This window comes from Chaetodon trifascialis, chromosome 14 (genome assembly GCF_039877785.1).
Source record: "Chaetodon trifascialis isolate fChaTrf1 chromosome 14, fChaTrf1.hap1, whole genome shotgun sequence".
NCBI lineage: Eukaryota > Metazoa > Chordata > Actinopteri > Chaetodontiformes > Chaetodontidae > Chaetodon > Chaetodon trifascialis.
The window spans coordinates 16,210,012-16,233,691 of NC_092069.1; the positions used below are offsets into that span (position 1 = coordinate 16,210,012).

Below are 23,680 nucleotides of genomic sequence, written 5' to 3' on the forward strand. Positions count from 1 at the left end.
CCAACAATATGTGAAATAGTCCAAATTAGTTCAGACGACTGCAACAGTCAAATGCACAGTGAGTGCTTTATGTGTGATACTTTAAGCAAGTTTGAATGCAGTGTTTTCACAGTGTGTTTAGTACTTTTACTTTCTGAAGTAAAGATTGAAATACTTCTTCCAGTACTGCGTAGAGGAGGTTTTAGCAGAGTGTAACCAGGGAACTGACAGAACGCACCAAAACTTAAAGCACATATAGTACAATAGTAAAACTACTTCCGGCTAAAAGCGGCGCCCCGCCCACTTCCTCTCTGGTCTGATTGGTTACAATTTGGTGAGGACTGCAAGCTGATTTTGCCAATAGACCCTCGTACACAGCAGATGGAGGGCGGACAACAGATGAAAGACGCCCTCCAGCGGTGTATAGACGCGCGTAAAGAAGAGCTGCACAGCTTGAGTCGCGACATATGGAGCCGACCGGAACTCGCCTTAAACGAGACGTACGCGCACGACCGGTTGGTCCGGTTCTTCTCTGAGGACCCGACATGGACGGTCGAGACTCACTACAAACTACCGACCGCATTCCGGGCCAGCTGGGGCGGCGGGGGGGAGGGTGAGCAGGGGCTGAACGTGGCCTTCCTGTGCGAGTACGACGCGCTTCCAGGTATCGGGCACGCGTGCGGCCACAACCTGATAGCTGAGGTGGGGGCTGCCGCAGCGGTGGGGCTGAAAGCTGCGTTAGAAAACCAGACTGACCTCCCTGTCACAGTGAAGGTAACAGGGCTGCAGGTTTCCACATTTAATGACACACAGCCTCAAGTCAGACTTTGACTCTGACGACACACTGTTTTAATCACCAGTAAAATCTCCTTTAATCCTTCAGCCAGCTGCTCTGATGACTCTGACACCTTTTACACATGTGAATCAGTTCCTTCAGAATCATAGAAAATAGTCATATTATACTGGATATTATAGAAATATATATAAATAGACAAAAAATACATACAAAGACTGATGTGGCAATAAACAATATATAAAATCAAGTTTACAGTGTGCAGTGAGGGATGAATGCGTGTAGGCTACTAATGTACTATTCAATACAACAGTATAAAAAAATATACTCAGTACTACTTTCAATACCATGGCAATAAGAAAAAGACGTCATATAAATTAACAGGTGCAGAAAAAGTCTCTGACCACTTTTGTTGTAGCTTTTTAATGAATTATGAGAAGAAAAATGCATGTGTCCAAAATGTACTTCAGATGAATGTGTGGTAGATATTTTCACAGACAGTTTGACAAAAGCAAAAAATGTTCAAAAAGAAAATGAAAAAACCTGAACTCTGAGGTGAGTTACAAGCTTTGTCTGGCGCCGTCAGTTGCACCTTCCTCAGTTGTCATGGAGACAGTGGAGGTATGGCACTTGACATGCGGTCCAAAATGGGAGGGAGAGATTTGGCTCTGTGTAAATGTGGCCAAAGTGATTTTTTTAAGGGAAACTGTGATGTTGAAAGCTCTGAAAAAGCTTGCAAGGGAACCTTGAGTTAAAACCGTTTCCAACAGTTGGCTTACTTCAGAATGGCCGACACACAAGAGCTGAATGTCAAATGACCGAACTTAACGCTTTCTGTGCCAGATAACCGTTCTGGGAACTCCTGCAGAGGAGGATGTGGGAGGAAAGATTGACCTGATCCAGGCCGGGGCCTTCGCTGACGTCGACCTCGTCTTCATGGCTCACCCAGCTCAGCAAGACGCTTCATTCCTGCCCACTGTTGCACTCGACGGGCAAGTTCCTGTTCACAGCATATCTGGATTCACGGCTTGTTGCTTAATGAACGCGCTAACCTCTGCTTACTGCAGATAGCCACTAACCTGCTTTCTTGCTGTTACACAGGGTGACAGTGAAGTACCATGGGAAGGCATCTCATGCTTCTGCGTACCCGTGGGAGGGAGTGAATGCCCTGGATGCTGCTGTGCTGGCCTATAACAACCTCTCTGCACTCAGACAGCAGCTCAAGCCAGAGTGGAGGCTTCACGGTGAGTGTGAGCACGTCACAGTTCGGTCAAAACAATCTGGTCTCAAAGTCCGTTTACGGTCAAGCCGACATGGATGAGAAGTCCATAAACTTCCATTTGATCCTTATCCTTTATCCTACAGTATGATTGGCTGATTTCCCAGTAATAGGCGGGACCTTAGATCAAACCAACTTTTTGACGACTATTTTTGATTTTTGAATTGAATCTGTCTTCTTTTACATGTAGCCTACTGTTGGAGGTCTTTTTAAGGACTTAAAGATAAAGTATGGATGGCTGATGGAGTGAACTGTATATCAGAAAACCAGATCAACCTCAGACACCACCCTGACGAAGGCAAGATAGCTGAAAATGTTAGTAAAGCACAAATAAAGCATAATGTACTGGATAACGCATGAAGCAGTGCAGAGGAGGGAGTGGTGCAATGTGTTTTCATTTTAATGGACTGGTCTGTGTGTGTATGTGTGTTGTTTCTCAAGGTTAGCAATAAGTGCTCCATCAAAGAGCTTTTGTAGGTATCTATTGGGCAATTTTTCCACATGTCTTAAGCATTTCTTCATGTGTCTTTTTAATGTAGAAGCATGTTTTATCTCTCTAATGGAAATCAGGCACAGCACACAGTCTTGGCATGTGAACCCATATTGCACACTGTGCTCTTTTTCTCCACGCCAGGCATCATCAAACATGGAGGGGTGAAGCCCAATATCATCCCTGCCTACACTGAGTTAGAATTTTACATGCGCACGCCGCTGGTTCAGGATCTCTGCGAGCTGAAGGCCAAAGCCGAGGCTTGCTTCAGGGCGGCTGCTGTTGCCACCGGCTGCAGAGTAAGCTCACCTAAAAACGTCTCCCAGTTGCTCCCCTCCAGGATGGACGCACATTATATCCCTGATGTTGAAGTTGACGGTGCTGTTATGTAATGATGTCCTGTTTAACATATTCCTGTAATTATGCTTTGAGTGCTGCACCGTTACATCATTCACTGTTGTCTTCAGGCTGTTTTTCTCCTACGTCTGCACTTGGATCAGGTTTAACTCGCATTGCGGAGCCTGTATGGAGATTCATACTGTTATTATATGATAAGAATCTCTTTCTCTGTTGTGGTCTTACTTTTTATACCCTACATTTTATGCATGACGGTGTGCTTGTGTTTCCTTAGGTGGAGATCATCTACCCGGGCCCTGCCTACTATAACATTCTGCCTAATGCCACGCTGGCAAACCTGTATGAAAATAATGGAAAAGCCTTGGGGATCCAGTTTCCAGAGCAGCCAGCCAGCTTCTCTGGTAGGTGAATGTAAACATTTCACAGAAACTGACATTGTTATCTCTGTCTTTGCCCAGTTTGTGCAGAAGAAATGTAAAAAACGAAATATAATAGCAGAACTGGTGTTTTTTCACACATTGTCCTTTTTTTGTTGTTCGCTGAATCAACAAACAATGGTTATCGCAGTGATTGTCTGATGATCTGCCAGGTTCTACAGACTTTGGCAACGTCTCCTTCGTAGTCCCTGGTATCCATCCTTTCTTCTATATCTGCACCGACGCGTTGAACCACACTGAGGAATACACCGAAGCAGCAGGTACGGCGGTGTGCGTCCGCTGGGAAAGGATGCTGTTTCATCTAATAAATTGTACTGCATCAGGCGATCAGACAATTTCCAGGTCACTTGGTTTGTCTGTTTAGTTTCTATTTACTCGATGCTTTATTTTTCCTCCTCCGCTCTTCTTCCTGTGCCAGGAGCTGAAAAGGCCCAGTTGTTCACCCTGAGGACAGCCAAAGCTCTGGCTATGACAGCTGTGGATGCAGTGTGCTGCCCTGCTCTGCTCAGGCAAGTGAGAGAGGACTTCAGGCTGGCCAAACTCAAACAGGAGAACTGATGAGAAGGCAGCGACGCAGCTTGCGCAGCTCCGTCAAAACAGTGGCTTTAATACCAATGATCAAATCTTTAGGTTTTAATGGCTAATTTAACATCTGGTCGAAGGACAGCAGTTGAAAATTTGCTTTTCAGCTTTACAGATAAGCAGTCCGCCACTTTGGACCAAACTGAAGTATCTCAAAAATTATGGCATGGATTAAGATTTTGTGCAGACGTTCATGGTGCTCAGAAGATGAAACCCTTCTAACTTCAGTGCCCCCCTGACTTTTCCCCGAACACCAGCATGAAGTAGACATTTTTGCTTTTCATGTCCTGACAGCTACTGGATGGATTTATGTGACATTTGGTTCAGATGTGAATGTTCCCCACAGATTAATTGGTCATCAAAATTGTAATTTGTCCAATACTTTGTTTTGTAACAAAGTACCTGCACTATTTATCACATCTATATAATCCTTTATTGAAGTTCACATTTAGTGCTCATGAACAAGACCCTCGTTATAAAAGCTAAACTAGAGAATGAAGTTTGCACCTTTGACCGTATTCCCACCATGACGTGATCAGGAAGTGGTTTTGCTTTGAGCTCCCATTGGTCTGTCCAGCACGCTGTTTGATTGAAGACCTCAGCTTCCCTTGAGAGGTCACAGATGTGCTGGAAAAATCAGCTCGTGGACATCTCTTTGATGCTTCTGATTCTTTTCATGTCTTTCTGCTGCAGTGATCGCTTTGTTCATGTTTTTGAAGGGTGAAGGTGCACAAAGTTTGAATTGTCATCAGAACTTTTGGGACTTATATATATATCCTTTAACGTAACCCACACTTTTGCCTTCAAGGGAATAAAGAAATATTTTTAAAAAGTTGGCTTAATGTAATGTATATATATATATACCCCTTTATGCCATATGTGATCAGTTAGTCGTATTAGAGACACAGTTTATATGATTTGGTGTGAATGTTCATCAGAAATCAGACCTGTGCCAGAGAGAGGAGAGATCCTGCAGCTGGTAGCAATCCAATGTCTAATAACTGTGAAAGCTTATCCTCTAGCACTGTTTAAATATACTGTATAAGAGGGCAAGAAAATAGGATAGAGAATTTGGGAGGCTGTACCAGAAAAACGTCGCCAAATGCTTCAAGTGACATCACATGTCTGCTGTTTTAGTTCATTTTAATTGACGTCTGCAGAAGCAATATTAAGAAAAAAAAAGCACTATTCAGCCATGCATTTCAATCCATTTCCATTTGTACAAACTAAGTCTATTACATGGATTTAAAACGTACAGTATTGTGATTGTGTTGTTTAGCACCGAAGCTCAGCTCAAAGAATTCCCACATTTTCAGAAAACAAGACATTTATTAAACATTTTCCCATATATAACATTTTTCCAGAGTTTAATTTCATATTTGTATGTTTGGTCATTAAATTGTCATAAAACACCAAAAGATATTTTTCATATATCTTTTGCTTAACAAAGTATAAAGTTGTTTCAAGCTGAAAAAGACAATAAAACTAGCAACTAACAGGTCACAGTGAACCTCAAAGCCTCACAACACCAGACAGAGGAGATGAGCTTCAATTGTATTAAAAAAAGAAGAACTAAGGACATTTCAAAAAGTCAATAAAATAATCAGTGTTTGGGATTTACTAAACATATATTTTTACATTTGTGTTTTTAATAGACTGCGTTATTTTGCCTTTTTACTAAACTTTGTCAAATCGCACAAATGCAATGCAGGAAGCAGCTTGACAGCGAAACGATGGCATTGATACATAGATCACAAGAAAGTGTAACATAGTGAATCATATCAACGTGCTGCAACAGAACAAAATAAGTATAAGAATCATCTGATTATCAGGTTTTTGAAGGAATAGTTCCAAATTTTGGGAAACGGCACTTATTCACTTTCTCGCCAATTAAAAGACTGATGCCACTCTAATGTCTGTGCTGTAAATATGAAGCTACAGACAGGAGACAGCTAGCTAAGCTTAGCATAATGACAGGAAAACAGGAAACAGCGAGCCTGGCTATGTCTGAAGGCAACAGAGTCTGTCTACCAGCTCACTAATATATATGTATTTTGTTTGTTCATTCAAAATCTGAAGCGTGAAACCAAAAGTTTTCAACCAGTGGACACTTGATGAAATTAGTGGTCTCGGGCAAAGAAAGAGCCTGGCGCTAAACCCCTCTGTAAAACAACAAATTGCTGTTTTTACACATCAGTCTTTGTGAGTTTTAAAGGCGCTGGTAGGCCAGACTAGCTGTTTCCCTTTGTTTATCGTGTTTGTGCTAAGCTAAGCTAACTGACTGCAGTTTTATATTTAAGGGACAGGTGTCAGAGTGGTACTGACCTTATTATCTAATTTTTCACCAGAAAGCAAATAAGCAAAACTATTTCTGAAAAGTTGTTTTTTTTTTTTTTAATTTGTCCTTGATTGTGAAATCTAGTTCATGAACAAAGGAGAGTGAGTCTGTCCGTGCGCTGGCGATGTCGGAAATCTGTGTTCAGCTCACATCCTCACTTGATGTGAAGTGTGGTCAAAGAGTCACTGCATGGAGAACTGAAAAGTAGCTGAAGTTTAACAGCACAATTGCACAAAAGTCCATGTTTGTGCGTCTGTCTGTGCAGTAAGTCCTCAGGCGACACCAACATCCAAACGTCTTTCCATCGACAGCGACAATATGAAACCACATGGATTTGTTGAGATAACCGGCGACGATGACTGTCCTGTTTGTCATTTTTAAACTCTTCAGTTTTAAGTGGCTGGGTCAAGAAGGCAGTGGTCACCTCAGTGTCATTGGTCCCCATGCATCTTATGAGCAGTTTCCCTGTCTGAAAAGCATCAAATGCAGTTTTATTTTCCTGCTCTTCAACAAATGAGTCGAGCTCCTGGAGTCTCATCATGGACGACGCTCGCAAAGGATCTACTTCAGCATCCGGGTTACGAGTAGATGGACCAGTAGATGATGTTAAAGAGGATGTACGCTCCAGGAAATACAACCCTTGAGTACTTGTCTATGGCGTGGGTGTCTATCCAAATGTTCACGTAGCCTCTGGATGGCTTCACCTGGCTTGCGATCTGCGGATCATTCAGTGCCACCTGGGCCATCATTCGCTCCTGGCGGCCACCGTTCTCTGGCATCCCATAATTCCCTGTGGTGTTGATATCCATAGACCCGTAGCCAGTGATCTGGGGGTCGATCATCATCTCATCCGGGTTGCCGATGCCACATGTACACGGCAGCTGGGAGAGGTGAGAGGAAGACACAAAGTCATTTTGACACTTGCTTATTGTAAATGCTACTTTCTGTAAAGTCATAAAACAAACTACAACGAAAATTGAAAATGCATTAGTCTGTTAAGTGTTTATTATTTTTCTGCACACTCAGGGCATGTAAATAACTTTGGCATGAAACATTTATAGAAGGATGTTTATGCTGGAAATGATCCCCGGGGTACGTGGGCAATTTGGCTCCATATGCTGCAGCATTTGGCAGATGAAGAATAGCAATATAGTGCACAAGCCGTAGTCCCAGAAATAATTTGCCATAGCCCCGAGAGCTTCAACTGAGCCAATTTAGAAAATATTTATCTGTTTATTGGCAATGCAGATAAATTATTAATTAATGTTTCTACCAGTTTAGAAATATTTTAATGTGTAAAATATTTAATGTAAAATCAGGTCAGCCTTATCCCGTGTTGAGAGAGCGTCTCCTTCCTTGCTTTTAATGAGAAAGTCTCACTTATTTGCAGCTTTAACAGGATGCAAACACTAGAATTTTAGCCACTTTCACCATTTTTATGATAGATCATCCAAGTTTTTATTTGACTTTTACCTGTTTAACAGACTGCTAAAGCAATGAAAATGTAAGTGAATATGAACATAGAAAATAAGTATTGTCAGTTTAGACTTCTGCATTTTTGGTCATGGTAGAAATCTTGAAAAAGAACGCCCTGAAGGCAAAGAAGACACTGTTTTTATTTATGCATGAATAAAATTAGCAAAAATAAAACAACTGACTACAATCGTTAGAGCTGTAAAGGATGTGATGTCGTCTTCGCAGCTTCAGATCCATGTGGAGAGGGTTAAATACAGGAAAAAACAGCATCAAACAAGAGAGACGATGCTCTGTTTCATTAAATGATTTATGAGAAACATCAGAGCAACATTTGTCTCTTTAATTTTACTCGCAAAAGTGGGAAAAAAGAAAGAATGAGTCACACATTCATTATTTACTCCCTGTATGAAAAGACACGGGATTTCACTGGAGCTAAAAAACACCCATCGTCTTTGGAACATTTTGACCAAAGGTTGGCCAAAAAAATCTGCAATGTTGCATTCAAGTGTTGAATTTTTAAGCACTTTATTTCTTCAGGTGCAGTAAAGCAGATGGATTATTACAGTGTCTTGGTAATGTTTAGCTGTCCATATAAATCATTAAAAGATCAGCATGAAAACACTTACTCTCTCCCTCAGTTTCCTCTCTTTCCTCTCCTGTACGGTGGAGAGGTAGTTGACCGCCGCGTACTCTATCACCGACAGGAAGACAAAGACAAAACTGACCCAGAGGTAAATGTCTACTGCCTTGATGTAGGAGACCCGCGGCATGGAGGCGTTGACCCCGGTGATGATAGTGGACATGGTCAACACTGTGGTGATGCCTGGAGGAAAACACACAAACAGTTTAGTCACATTCTTGTGTCTTCGGGCTGGGAAGCTAAAACCAAACACTACATGTCGTAGAAAGGCTGCACGTGTACATTTTGTGCTGCTGTAATACATTTTTATGCCTATGTATTTGTGTATGTGTGTACTCAGCTCTGAAAAACAAAAAAAAGCTTTAAAAAAAACTTAAAGGAACAGTTGGCAGATAATTTTGTTATTATTTTAAAGGGACGGTTCGCCTCAAAATCCACCCAAATACATTTATTTCCTCTTATCCAATCTAAATGGATCTGTTTATCCATCGCGACTGTGGACCAGATGGCACTCAGCTTGTGTTGTTCAAAGCACCAAACCAAAGACATTTGGAAAAACTACAAACCTTGCTGTGAGCAGTTCCATGCAGGAACTCATGTAGGAAGCGCACGCTTCCTTCTGTGCAGCAATACGGTTGGTGTAGTTTGGGAAAAGCGAATAGTTCCTACATGAAACTGCTTACAACACGGCGATTGTCTTCTGGAAAGAGATATTGATGTTGAGTTTCTCAAATGTATTTTTTTGGTACTTTGAACAACACAAGCAAAGTGCCATTATGTTCGATAGAAGGCAGACATCTCTATAGTCAATATCCCCAACACACTGCAACTCACATCCAAACAATCCAGATGGATAAACAGATCTACAGGTGAGACAAAAAATATATATTATATCTTGTTTGTCTCATCCATTCAAAAACAACAATTTGCAGTTTTATGGGTTTTGTGTGAGGCCATTTCTTTGCCTGGGACCAGTAACTTCCTGGAATCTCAGTTGGTTGCTTCATGACTGAAACAAGACATAATAAGTTTATTAGTGAGCTCGATGGGTGTTTTTTTCTAACCTCTAGATGGAGCCAGGCCAGTTGTTTCCCCCGTTTCCAGTCTTTATGCTAAGCTAAGAGAACTGGCTGCTATCTGTAGCTTCTTATTTACTACACAGATGTGAGATTAGTATTGATCTTATCATCAAACTCCTGCCAAGAAAACAAATAAGCATATTTCCCCAAATTTTGTTTCACAAAGAGGTTGGGAAGCACTGCACGATGCTACCCTGCTTTCCCTTTCCATCTATTCTTAAAGCTAGGTTTCTTTGCTAAGACATGGCCTGAGGAGAAGGACACTCTGTCCTACCCAGCGGCACTCTGGCGGGTACGGCCCTGCGGTCGATCCAGAAGGACACCCAGGACAGCATGACCATCAGAGTAGCAGGGAAGTAGGTCTGCAGCAGGAAGAAGAAGATGTGGCGCCGCAGGGTGAAGTGGATGTACAAACGATTGTACCAGCCTGGAAAGAAGAAATGTCACTGTCACACAAACATTGTTATGTGCTCGCTGCTGATGCACCACACGAACACTTGAAGCAGAGGTTCCCAGCTATTGTGGCAGGAGGAGATAGGACACAAAATCCCTTTTATGCTTCAGGTTGCTCTTCTAGAAGGTGACATGTGGTTATAAGAAGGCTGCACAGCTTTCACAGTGGCTTTCCAGCAGCACACAAGTGGTTGGCAGTGGTTTGCCAGTTCATTTCGTTACACAGTGAGGATTAAATATTAGTGCAATCTTCTTGTTGTGACATTCAAGGGACAGCAGTGTCATGTAAGGAAGACCCAATCCTTTAGCTTGAAAAGGCATATAAGTAAAGTGAGATGCACTGAAGTTGTTATTCATTTGTGATCTAGTTATTACAGGCATGATGCACACATTTGGCTCATTTGCATAATCTGTTCACTTTACCCTATGCTGTGTATTACAAGTATTTGTGTTGTGGATTACAGCACCTGTGCTGCTGTAGAAAGCCAGCTTGGTGGTGGTGTGAAATTTCTGGATGAGAAACTGGGACAGAGATATTCTGTCGTCTGTGTTCAGGGATTCGTTGCCTTTCTTCCAGTACAACATCAGGTCGTCGTCTGTGTACGCATCTGGAGGGGAGAGAAGTGAAAGCAAGTTCATCCGTATGAATTCTGGCTGTTAATGTGAACAAAATGTGTGACAAAGACGATTTAAAAAGACAAGATGACAATCCTAAAGCACCGCAAGTACTCCTCCAAGGCAGTGTTCCCCAGTGTCCATTACACTGTCTGATTTTGCGAGTCTTAGAGCTTCACTAGTGGAGGAGCTGAGGGGGCGAATCTAGAGGAGAGGGTCTTAACATTAAGGCAGCATATTCTCTTTGAAGCATGAATGGGCTCAGAGACTTTCACGGCACGATGCATCTGAGATTTCCTGAGATATCTGGTGAGCACACAGCACAAAGAGGGTATGAAAATGTGCTCAGTAAATGTTGATATGTCTGGTTTATATACGTGAAATGTTTAGCATGTTGATGCTGCTCTGTCAGACAGGTTCTGATGTATGTATGTATGGTTGTGGCAGCCATGAATATGAAAGCAGACTTTTTTGTTTCAGATGCTTTGTCGTGGCTAAATGTGATCCAGTGGTTGTAATAAGCAAAAAGTCTGAATGTCATCAAAACCCTGTGAACCAGAAACTTTCATATGAAATTATGAAATTTCATGGCAGTCTGAGCTCTCGTGACCAAGATTGGTATTTTGTTCTGGACCAAAGCGTTTGATGGATGGATGCATCAGCATGTAAGCAGTGGGGAAAAGAAGTATTTGTTGATATTTTTAATAAATCCACTCACAGCTCTCTATCTCCAGTGAGCAGGTTTGGGTGTCCAGAGGGAAGCGGCTGAGGTCCATGTTGCACATGGCGGTGACCGTGACTCTGCAGAGGCAAACAGCCGTGACACAAACAAAAACCTATGCTGTGGTTCAGCTACTGCAAGGGTGAAGGATAAATTCACACATTTGTGTACATAGACTCAAGCTGTGTGTTTTGTGCTTGATGATGATCTCACGCATTTGGTATCCTCCTCTGATTAACAGTTTCACATTAGTCCAACTCACCAATTATGATTATGAAATGATACAGAACTTTTATACAATCATGTTCACAAAGTGGTGAACCTCGCTCCATCCTCGCTTGTGAATGACTGAGCCTTTCCAGGATGCCCCTTTCATACCCAATCACGATACTATCACCTGTTCAGGGGCGGGGCTTGCAGACAGGCAAGCCAGGCAGTTGCTTGGAGCCCTAGGCCACTAAGGGGGCCCCAGCCACTTATTTACAACAACAATTATTGATAGGCCTGGGCTTTCAGGGACCTCTGTTGGTCCCTGGACCCCACTTTGATAACCACTAATCTATTTTTTCAGAATTCATCTAAAATGTCCCAGAAATTGTGCATTTATGTGTGCAAAAAACGAATTTTTGGGCGTGCACGGGTGGGGTGGGGGGCCGCAGGGATTTCTTGCTTGGAGCCCCAAGAGACCCTAGCAACGCCACTGCACCTGTTACCAATTAACCTGTTTACCTGTGGAATGAGGTGTTTTTTGAGCATTCCACATCTTTCTCAGTCTTTAGTTGCTCCTGTCCCAATTTGTTTGAAACATGTTGCTCTATCAAATTCAAAATAATCAGATATTTACAAAAATTATTGAAGCTGATGAGGTCAAACATTAAGTAAATTGTCTTCGTATTGTTTTCATTTGAGTATATGTCAAAAAGGATTAGCACATTATCTCATTCAGCGTCGCTACTCTTTTGGAACGGCGCCTGTAGATAAACTGGTTGTAGATTTGTTCACCTGAGGCTGTAAAGGACGTTGCCGTCAGGGTAAACCCTCAGCATGACGTTATCGGTCGTGGTGTCGTGGATGAAAGAGCGCTTGGAGTGGACGAAGAACATGTCAGGAACCCAAATCTTCTTCACCAGGCGACTGTCGAAGGTCATGCTCTGGTTGTTGGTGCTTGGGAACGACAGCCGCTCATCCTTCCAGTAGTGACGTAGATACAATGTCATGGTAAAGTCCTGCAGGAGGCAAAGAAAAATACTCCATTACCCCCTTCCTTGGCCCCTAGTTTTGGAGTGCCCTCTACTGGGAAGTGACCCTTCAGAACGAAGCACTAAAAATGCAGTTTGCTGGAAAAGCTTCATGGGAATCTTCTTCTACCACTCTGTTTGCAGTCTGCATCTGAAACACCCAAACCTACTCAGCCGTGAGCAATAATGGAGGTGTAGGGTCAAGTGGTGAACTGGGATTGGGCCATGAGTAGGCAGCGGTTAAACAGTACAATTTTTAATCCTATCATGTGCTTGTATTATGTGAAATCTTACAAATCTCCCAGATGTCACTTGAATGAAGTAAAAAGTACAGTATTTCCCTCTGATACGTGGTGAAGTAGAGGTGGAAACTAGCAGCAAATGGATATATTCAAGTGCAAGTACTAGACAATTGTAGTGCAGCACTTGAGTTAATGTGCTTAGCTACTTTACACCACTGATGTGTTATAGTGTAACCTAGGATAGACCATTTTAAAAAAAGCTTTTTCATACTTACCATATCCACCTCGGAGATGGTGTCCAGACTTTCAACCTGAACGTCCACTCCAACAGGAATTGGAGGACCTGAAAGAAAATTGAAACGACGGTTCAAAAGCATTCATTTTGTACATGGAGGCTTGTTGATGTTGTGCTTCTCTGCCTGATTTTGGATGTGACAGTGGGCAGAGCCGTCAAGATGAGCGATACAGACTGCTTGAACCTTTTTGTTGTGGAAATCACGTTTCCAAAAAGAACAATGAATCACACAGCAACTGCTTGCGCCACGACCGTGTTCTACTTTTGACCCAGAGTATTTCAGCCTTTCTACTCTGCATCATCATCCTCCAATAGTACACAAATGCAATTAGGTCACAATAAGTTGATGCAGCCGTGCAATCCAGCTCTGTTTTCCACTTGCAGCTGAGACGCATTTGATGGTGGAAATCAGACGCAGCAAAAGGATTGTGTGAGGGTCACTTGCTGTGTTTTCAGCAGCAGATTGTTGCGTGATTAGAATAAAAAAAAAAGCATGTTTCTCTCCTCAAAGTGAAAGCCCTCTTTTTTTTTTTAAGTTAAATATAGTTCTCGTGTTTGTGGTTATTTGCCTTAAAAGACGAATAAAAAGAAAAAGACAACAAAAAAAGATTCAGAAAATATTTTCTCTTACTCTCTTCTGGTCATAACAAAAGCCTGTGTGCCTTTATCTGAGCATAATCCTACAGCCCCAAAAGCTGACATCAAATCCCTCTAATATACAGTGTTGCAAAAGACTCATACAAACACTTCTGTGATGTAAAGAACTGAGCTGCAGTTGGAAGCTCCAGCACAGCTTGCATGGATGGTGTCATTAGGATCCCTAAGAGCTTAATGCTTGTGGGACTGTTTGTCCCAAACCAGTGATCACTGCACAAAGATCTTATCTGACTACACTTGATGACTGAACATGCAGCCTTTACAGCAATTATGCACCCAGCATGTCTGAGCTGCATAAATAAAATAATTTAAAACACTTAAATCTGAAGTTAAGTTCATTTTCGGACCTCCAAACGCTGGCCTCATGGTGAAATCGTGGTCGTCTATTCTCAAGAGCTGCTCGGATTTGGTCATCGGAGATTTCGTCATGTCTGGACTTCGTTTGTAAATTGGGCTGTAAAACAAAAGAATGGAGACAACTGAGCCTTAAGCGTCAAATATACTTTGATAATGTTTTAATTGAAGATTTATGAAAACTCACCCTCCAGATTTGTGACCTCCACCCCCATCCATCCTGGTTTCTCTTCGTAACCTGATAGTCAGCAACAGCAATAAATGAGAGCACCTTTCTCGTGTGGCGACAGCCCCAAATATATGATGTGTTTTGACTTGAGCGAAAACAATTTTTTTATGCACATATTGCACACAGTTGCTGCTTGCAGCTTCTCAAATGTGCAAAGGTGATGCTTTTCTGTGATATTCAGAGGCAAACTGAAAAAATCTTCACCTCACTCACTGTGAAATCACATTAGGCATTGATCACTCTGTCTGAGATTGAATTGAGTAAAACAACAATAGCTGCAGCTTTCATTTTGAGATAAATGATTATTCAAGCCTAAATCTACACGGGTTTAGAGTAGGAACAATAGTTTAGCCTTTTTGTTGTGTTCTGATGCTCATCGCTTCAAGACGGTGTTGTACATCATGTTACATCACACACATTTTATCCATACATCACACAAAGCAAAGAGTGTGTCCTCATCACACCCACCACCTCAGAGGAAGCCAGCTCTTCTCTGGTGTCACTTTTCAAGAGGTCTGCCTCTGCATAGCTACTTGTGTTTTAAGCAGCCTTTTCAGGCCAGGAGCAGAAAGAGAGAGGGAGAAAAAAAGAATTCCAAAACCCCTAAAATGGATTATTAGAGTAGAGCATGCTGTGAGAGACAGTGCCAAATCCCTGTGACAACCGCAGACATGCATGAAGGAAATACCACAGAGGAAGAGAGAGAAGGGGCAAAGACGGCTGCACAGAGTCAGAAAAAACACAACTAGAGCAAAATAAGGCAGTAAGAAGAGGGTTTCTGTGGATGCTAGCTACTCTGATGGGCAATGGGTGCTACTCGTCTGCGTCCATCCAGCAGCTGGTTCCTAATCCTCTTGGCAGAAATGCCTCTCCAATCCCCCTCTCTGCCTGCCTACACCACACAGCAGACCGCCGCCTGTCTGCACACCCACTGCTCTGTGTGGCCCGACACTGTTTCTGCTCTGCAGTCATGGACCTGCATGCATGCATCAGGCTGCATTCATGGTTAATGGGTCAGATTCATGCAAAAGTCATTCTGGACACTTTAATCTATGCTGCCTTACAAAGGCAGAGATAGGTTAAGTCACGAGAGAAAAACTGAATAAGGTGTTTGAAGTTTACAGGCTGACCGGGTATCCTGTACCAGAGGGACGGGACGTAATGTCTTAAATTGATCAGTTTTTTAGGCTGAGAACAAAAATCACTGACATACAGACATTGAGATAAATATACAATGTAAAACAATAAAATATCAACATGAAATTGTGAATTCAAAAAAAGCTGTTACCTGTACTTTGCTAAGCTAGGCTAGCTAAGCTTTTAGCAGGACCGTTTACATTTTTTATCTTCCATGACTATATTTAGCTGCTGCCTTCAAGTTAACAAAGTAATTTAGCAACATCATACTTCAACAAAATGTGTATTTTAATGACAGGAAATATTGGGGGGGGGGGGTCCCAATTTAGCCTAGTCAATGCTAGCCATGGCTAACTCACCAGCTAGCCTCTGAGCTCTCTTGCTTTAGTTTTGTAGTTTTTAGCTGTATTTTGTGGTAACTGCACATTTAACATTCTGTTTACTCTGAAATTATGCATTTCTTTAAAAATATGGTAAAATCTAAATCTGTCAGATTCAAATTTTTGACTGAATATCTAGCTAGCTAGCTAGTGTTACATTTTGGCTTGTACAGCAGTATGCACCCATGATACTGTGGGGTGCTTTAAATTTAGATGAGTTATTTTCACAGTCTGTCTGCCTTAGATGTTTCTTGCAAGATCTGCAACTATTTTGATCATGAAATAGGAAGGAAAGAAAAGGAAAGAAAAGATCCAAACATCTGCTGATTCTGTCTTCCAAAATGAGACCCTTTTCTCTGTCGCACATGATAGCAAACTGAAGATCTTTGAGATTTGGACTGTTAGACAGAAAAGACATCTGAAGACTCTTTGGACTGTGGGAAATTAGATAAACATTTTTCACTATTTTCTGATGCTTTGTTGATTAATCAATTAATCAAGAAAAATAATCAGCAGATTAAGTGATAATGATAATGAAAATGTGTAGCTGACCGTTTGGTTTGCTCTTCAGCTGTACTGGTGTAACTGCACATTTATGTTAAAAAAGTGAAATAAAAATCAATGTATATATAATGTATATGTATTCTGATTAAATACATATCTGACAAATTACTGCATTTTGGATTTGTGCAGCAGTATGCACCCATGATACTGCAAGGCGCTTTAAATGCAGATGAGTTACTTTTACTGTTTGTGTGCTTTAGATGCTTATGTGTATACAAAAAGCAAAAGAGGGAAAAAACAAGAAGAATTGAGCAGAAAAGCAAACTGAATCATCCTGCGACCGCTGGAAATTATCCCTCAAACCTCACATAGGTTTTCTCCTCAGATGTTTTCTTGTGTGGGACTCTGCTGTCCTACACAAATCCTCCTCCCGGCTCTTCCTCCTCAAGGCGGCGGGTGAAAAAAAAAACATCCAAGTAATATAGTGAAAAACTCCCACAACCCACGCCGGCAGCATCTAGCCGCTTTTGCAATTTCACACTCAAGAGAGGAGGAGTGGAGTGATGAGAAACAGGGAGAAGAAGAGTTTGACTCCTGCATAAGTATATTTAGATTTTCCCCACACTAAAAGAGGGAGGAGAGATTTACATTCGATTTGTATTCTCAGACTGTGTGTGTCAGCAGAGAGAAGACTGATGTGAGATGACTTTTAACTAGTTGGGGGAAAAAAAACAAAACAGTGAGGCACAGATTTGATAAGAGGCGACACTGGTGTTTAGAGATTACAGCGCAGCTTTGAGCCACCAGTGCTGTCTGTCTTTTGAAGATTTTGCACAGATGATTCTCCTCTTACATACTTAATGATCATCTTAATCACCTTAGGGCTGAGATGATCACTTCAAATGACTGCAATTTCATGAAGGATTGTTTCAATTTAAAAAGACAGCTTCAACCTCAAACTGTTTAACACAAACGCGCCTTCAATCAGATCACTCCTGCACTGAGAGTTTGTCACATCTATGAACCAGGAGATGCGTGATTGCTGTTTGATGTCTCCTCTGATCTATAAATAACAACAGTTATAGCATGAAAACTGATAGTGTATCTAAAGGCAGAAGGATTATGATTTGACAGGGTTTGTTGAATATATTAAGTGGATGCAAATCATTCAGCGCTGATAGCATTGTGAGGCGTGCAGCGCTGTACTTTGCCTGCTTGGTAAAATCTTATCATCTTCACCAGAGATTAATGCAAGAACAGTTTGTGACTTGAGGGCTTTGAGCTAACAGTTGAACTCTGCTGATTATTTATACAAGTTGCATTTGTACTGTAAATGCCGGAAAAGAGTTCAATCTTCACAGGTCATTTATGAGATATTAAATGGATTTTCAGATAAAAACAAATATTAAATTTGGTCTTTTCTGAATGAAGTCTGGTCTGGAGCATTGTTTCCCTGCTCACAGGGCTGATGTGGTCAGAGCCATCTAAAGGTGTTGAACTTGTACTTAAGATTACTCAACTGATCAATTAGAAACTATTTTGTTTTATTTTTAATTTATTCTGTCCTAACCCTTTAAAACTTAAAGTAATTTTTCAGGCAAAGCATTTGATAGCTCCATCTTCTCAAATATCAGGATTTGCTGCTTTTCTTTGCCCTTTGTGACAGCAAATTGAATATCTTTGTATTTTGGACTGTTAAAATGTGACATCTGAAAACATGAGCCTGGGCTTCAGGAAAATGTGAGAGGCATTTTATCAAGAAATCAATAGACTGACTGACCGATAGTGAAAATAATAACAGTCATTTGTTGTAGCCCTAGTATTTCCCTGCTCACAGACAGGTGCTCAAAGCCATTTGAAGGTGCTAAATTAATTTTTAAATTTTCAAACTATTATGCTCTCAAATTTAAATTATGACATTTTTTTCTGTGGGTGTAAACATTCATCATTTTAAATACATTACAGCAGTGATTTATGTGTCAATATGAACTCCAAATGTCACTCGATCACTGAACTAATGATCACATTTGCATTTCTGATGTAAGTCAAAGATGCTTTTTGCTTTTTTGTCACATGAAAGTCATATTTCTCGTCTGGCTGCACGTCCACACACTGCTCCACGCACTTAAAAGCAACGATAACACATTAGTCTTATTAGGGCTGAAATTAATTGACAGACAGAAAATCCATCTGCAAGCATTCTGATAATTAATTCATTTGTAGTCATTTTTAAGCAAAAAATAAATAAATAAATAAATAAAATCATTGTTTCTATCTTCTTAAATGTGAATATTTGCTGTTTTCCCTTGTCTTATATGACATTAAACTGAATATCTTTGGGTTTTGGACTGTTGGTCAGACTAAACAAGGCATTGTCAGCTGTTCTCCCTGGATCTGCTAACATGTGATTTTTATTTTATTTTTTTTTGCTGTTTACACCTTGTGCTCACATATATTGAGTATAACAACCTCAGTTATTCCTTCTGATAAATTTGCCACACATGTAAACATTGAGCTTCTCAAATGGTTATCAGCATTTTGATTTAAAGAAATTATTTATGCGATCCTACACTTCCTCCTCTTTACGCTTTATGATGTGCTCCAAATTAATTGAATTGTTATAAATAATCAGCATATTGAAAAAAGTAAAAGTATGAAAAAAAGAAAGAAAAAGGAACATAAAGTTTTGTAGTAAAAATGTCCCAATTCTTGAAACATAAAACATCTAATATTCTACTAAAAAACAAACACAGTCCTTTCTGTTTAGATCACGTCTCATGTTGAGTTGAGGACGCTTTAACGATTCCCTGTTCTAGTTCAGTCCCGACTAAAACATTTAATCCAATGGACGCATTAACAAGGCAGCAATTAGCCTAAATAATCACCTGAAAATGACATTGACTACAACTGCTGCCAGTGAGCAAAACAGTCATTAACTGGCCTGCAGCAGTTGTGGGGCAAGAGAACACAGCATTCACCAGTCGTACATAAATAGATGTGGGGATTTAGGTCTCCCTCTCTCTCTGCTCTCCAATCTGCTGTCTGAATAAGTCTGTTTTCAGAGGGGGAGGGAGCGGCACAGGTGACAGAGGAAACACTGGACAACATCGTGTAAACCTAAAAAAAACACACCTTAAACAACATAATGGTGGGGGAAAAAGAGCTTTAACAATTCAGATGCAGATTTCGCAGTTAAAAGCTTCATGAAGTCCCACATCCTGTTGAGACAATGAAAAACATATTGTCTTTGATACATAAGTGATTCCTTTGTGACGTTACCTGCTCTGTTTGTAGGTTTCCAGCTTGTGACCCCTCGACTGGGCCATCTTGCCAGCTGCGCCCGCGAGCCAAACACAGAAGAGCACAAGAACAGCGTCCATCTGCATGGTTCACATTCCCCAGAGGACGGACCTCTCCTGTCAGTCAGAATCTACACCCCTCCAGGCTTTGGAGCACTCTGCCTTCCTGAGACATTCCTTTCTCCAGCACCGGAGCCGATAAGAGGGAGAAAAACAGCAGCAGCAGCAGCAGCTCCACTGGGCTATTCTACGGCCTGAGTGGAAAACATCCTACGGTGCTTAATCTCCACAGTGGGAAAAGCAATTTTGACTAAACCCATAAATCCTTGAGCGTCAGATGGTACAGATTTGATCCCTCCAGCGGCGGATGTGCCTGCCTCTCTGTGCTCTGCTGTGCTCAGATATCCTGCACTCTGATGTGCTCTACTCCACTTTGCACCGCCCAGAAACACCAATTCTCACAATGATGCAGCGTGCTCATTTGTAAGGTCAACGCTTTAGAGATACAGACTCACAGAGGCTGAGAGGAAGCTCTGTGCGTGTCTGATGCAAAAGGCTCCCCGGCTCCTTCTAATGCTGCAGCCTCATATCAGGCATGTTAAAATAGGTTTTTCACGCTCAAATCTGCATTTCTGCTTGTTAGTGTTTGCAGGATTCCAGTTTTGCCTCATGCAAACCTGGACAGTGAATGCAGGTTTTCATGACTGCAGAATTATTTTCTTGCCACCTGCCGTGGTGTTTTTCTCTTGCTTTTGCTCAGGGGACTCAGATTTGGGAATATTTTTGGATGCTCCAAAAATGATTGCACAGGTTGATGCATTGGCAAATACAGCAGAAATAAGGCCAGCTGAGTTTTAAAACAAGAGACCTGCAGATCTACATTTAGAGGATATATAATATAAAATATTAAGACATTACAGCACCTGCCTTCATAATATTTACTGCATTTTTCAGCAATGATTTAAACCTCTGTGAAAAATATTAAATGCATTTAGTCCCAATACACAATACCAGATCATAACACACACTCATCAACTTGTTTCAAAAAGGATAAATAATGGGGGTGTGTTTTTGTCTTTTTTAATTTAGCAACACACTAGAGGCTGCACCACTATTTGTCCATCAAGGCGTGCCATCCATGTGACTAAGCCAATCAAAAAACGTCTCAGTGCTGACGTCACCATCATCCAGGCCATGTGTCAGCCTTTTTTTTTTGGCAGACTGAACAGTTGGATTATAAGATCATGAATTTGGGTTAGCTCCATGGACGTCAATCTGAAAATTGGTGTAAGTAATGTTTGGTATTGTTTGTCTTTCAGATTTGTGGATCCTTCTTTACAGTAGTCCAGCTGATCGGGCAAATATAGCAGCTACCAAGTGCACGAACATCAGGCAATCAGGCGAATGCCTTCTTTCTTATTATAATATTGATAATTTGAACACTCTTCTTTCAGTTATTGTACAAAATTACAGTGAGCCGGCTGTGGGGGTGTTCAAATATAATTTAGTAATCACATTAGAGCCAATGCTAGGAAATCTGAAGTTTAATCTGTGTTGAAACAAAATTTAAATAATGAAAAATAGTGGAAATACTTGACGAGATGTGTAAATGGAAGCCTGTTAATGCAGGTGGGGTAAAAAAAACAGCTAGTTGAGGAGTAAAAGTAAATCCTACAACGAGTGTCTCATCATCATACAACAGAATTTTGACTTACAACTTCATAATTCACTTCAACTTACTCACTTCTCACAAATACTACATTTTTAAAGGGTAACTCCACTGAGATTTTGTAAAATTAAAAATAAAAAAACACAGATGCAGCTGCCTCTTTGGGATAAAAGATATGTCTACCAGATTATTAGACTGGCCGATATCAATATTTCAGAGTGAATATGAGATATCAGCTCATTTATATATTTATCAACATAAGACTACAGCAAGCTGAAAATTCTGCCCACCTGGACTCCTGCACCAAAGAACATTTACTTATTAATTAGAATTTGCATTATTTAACTGTATAAGCAACATTTTCTGCTGAAGATGCACTGTGCAGATGTTTGTTTGTCTTAAATGTTGTTCAGCATTCCCTGGAGGCCACACTGGGCCATGCTGCTTCTGCTTGGAGCATATCTTTGGCATTTCTGTACTACAGTTTCCTACACCAAAACAAATACATCTGTGATATGATAAGGTAACAATAATATCGGCCATGACAATATATCTAGTAATTATGAGATGCCATATTATGATTTTGACTTCCTACTCTGTCCTAATTAGAATTTTTCTTTTTTATTTGCCTGGCATGAATGGGCTCCCAACACCCACCTTTCAGTATCTTTAAATCACATCAAAACAAAACAGAGATCAGTTTTTCTCAACACGGATTCAGAATGACAATGTGCCATTTTTCTTCAAAGCTCAGCTCAGTTATTGAAGTCAGTCTTATCTCTTCTCCCCTTTCCTTGACTGACGTGACTGACAGGAATGAACAAGCTACTCACTGTCACTTCTGTATCTGTGTCAGTCACAAAGTCTGAACTTGCTCTCACAGTTTTGTTTATTCCTCCATGAGTGGGATTTAACAGCACATGAAGCCTTCTGCTTAAACTGTGACAGAAAGGCACGAGCTTCTCCCGTGCCCTCAAATCCGCCAGCTAGCCTCTGCACATAGACATAATATCCGTAGACGCCTCATTACGTGCTGGAGCATAATCCAGCGTCACCGCCATATTGGGTGGGTCTCCGCTCGCACCAGAGCCAACCAAAGTCAACGTAAAGAGAGCAACTATGACCCTATTTTATTTATTTATTTTATTTTATTTAGCTTCCCAGCCCCAGTTACAAGCTTAACAGGGTAGTGTAAGACGCTGGAATGACCTGGAATTTTAAAGCTAACTTTTCCAGGCCTTAAAAAAAAAGAAAGAAGGAAAAAATGTACTGAGCAGGTATATATGGGAGCTTTGTATGTATGTATGTGTTAAAATCAGTGTATATCACAAACATCAGCAGTTTCAGTCCAGGCTATTATGGAATCTTTGTCATCCTAAAGCTGTGAACAGTTGTTTAAATTTAGACACGTCAAGCCAGACGGGTGTGTGTGTGTGTGTGTGTGTGTGTGTGTGTGTGTGTGTGTGTGTGTGTGTGTGTGTGTGTGTGTGTGTGTGTGTGCTGTGTGTGTGTGTGCTGTGTGTGTGTGTGCTGTGTGTGTGTGTGTGTGTGTGTTTGAAAGCAGCAGTGGACTGTGGGCCGACACACATGATGAGTTGGCCAAAAAGAAAAAACCTTCCTCGTTTTGACAGTTTGTTTAATACGCATGTCAACAGGTTATGTGAGATGTCTGGTTTTTGTGCGTGTGTTGTGTGTGCGCGCACGCGTGCATGTGCCTGTGCTTAACTTTACATTAAATAAACTCAGCGCACAAAAACAGAAATGAAGAAATTCTTGTGTTATTAGTGTGTACAGAAGGGTCATGATTTTGTGTGTGTGTGTGTGTGTGTGAGGGAGAGAGAGAGAGAGAGAGAGAGAAATCAAATTTACAATCAAACTGTTTCTTTATTAAAATCTAAAATTAATTCATTAATACATTTATTAATATGCCATACCATATGTCTGTATTCTGCTCTTTAACAAAGACAAAGTATTTCAGCATGAAAGCATTTGTTTTTAATGTGTGACAGCGTCCTGTATCATAACTACATCTCTGACGTTTGTAACAAACCAAACCGTGTGAAAATCGGGTAAAAATTAGAAGAGTTGTGATGATTATAGTAGCTGGGCATACACCTTCCTCCGTAGAAATAAATGCACTGGGGGCGCATGGGAGACCCATCCAAGATGGCGGCCGCGCTGAACGTCAGTTCCAATAGGAAGCGTCAGTCAATGAGGCGTCTACGTATGGTCCCATTCATAGACATATACACATATACGTGTATATACACATATACGTGTATATGTCTATGGTCCCATTTACCGATGGTTGACCGCGTGGGCCGCGTAGGAAGGGTCCTCCGAAGGATGCAGCCCCTGAATTGGGACACAGCCACAGACGCACACCGGGGTACTGCGTGGATCCCCTCACGACAATTTTGCTGGCCTTAGTATTTCC

The 23,680-nt window shown here is 41.1% G+C and overlaps 2 protein-coding genes across 2 annotated transcripts; one reads left to right on the forward strand and one right to left on the reverse strand.

Annotated features, from left to right (window-relative positions):
* The first annotated feature begins 307 nt into the window (after positions 1 to 307).
* On the forward strand, positions 308 to 5,268 carry LOC139341970 (peptidase M20 domain-containing protein 2-like). The gene is made up of 7 exons (XM_070978756.1): positions 308 to 753; positions 1,616 to 1,764; positions 1,874 to 2,016; positions 2,686 to 2,840; positions 3,173 to 3,299; positions 3,488 to 3,595; positions 3,754 to 5,268. The coding sequence occupies exons 1-7, from the start codon at positions 361 to 363 to the stop codon at positions 3,891 to 3,893; spliced, it is 1,215 nt and encodes a 404-aa protein (XP_070834857.1). The 5' UTR covers positions 308 to 360; the 3' UTR covers positions 3,894 to 5,268.
* On the reverse strand, positions 5,042 to 20,146 carry LOC139341969 (gamma-aminobutyric acid receptor subunit rho-1-like). The gene is made up of 10 exons (XM_070978754.1): positions 19,555 to 20,146; positions 14,213 to 14,263; positions 14,019 to 14,125; positions 12,995 to 13,062; positions 12,242 to 12,465; positions 11,237 to 11,319; positions 10,371 to 10,511; positions 9,725 to 9,877; positions 8,358 to 8,554; positions 5,042 to 7,136 (listed from the first exon to the last, which is right to left on the reverse strand). The coding sequence occupies exons 1-10, from the start codon at positions 19,659 to 19,661 to the stop codon at positions 6,834 to 6,836; spliced, it is 1,434 nt and encodes a 477-aa protein (XP_070834855.1). The 5' UTR covers positions 19,662 to 20,146; the 3' UTR covers positions 5,042 to 6,833.
* Positions 20,147 to 23,680: the final 3,534 nt, after the last annotated feature.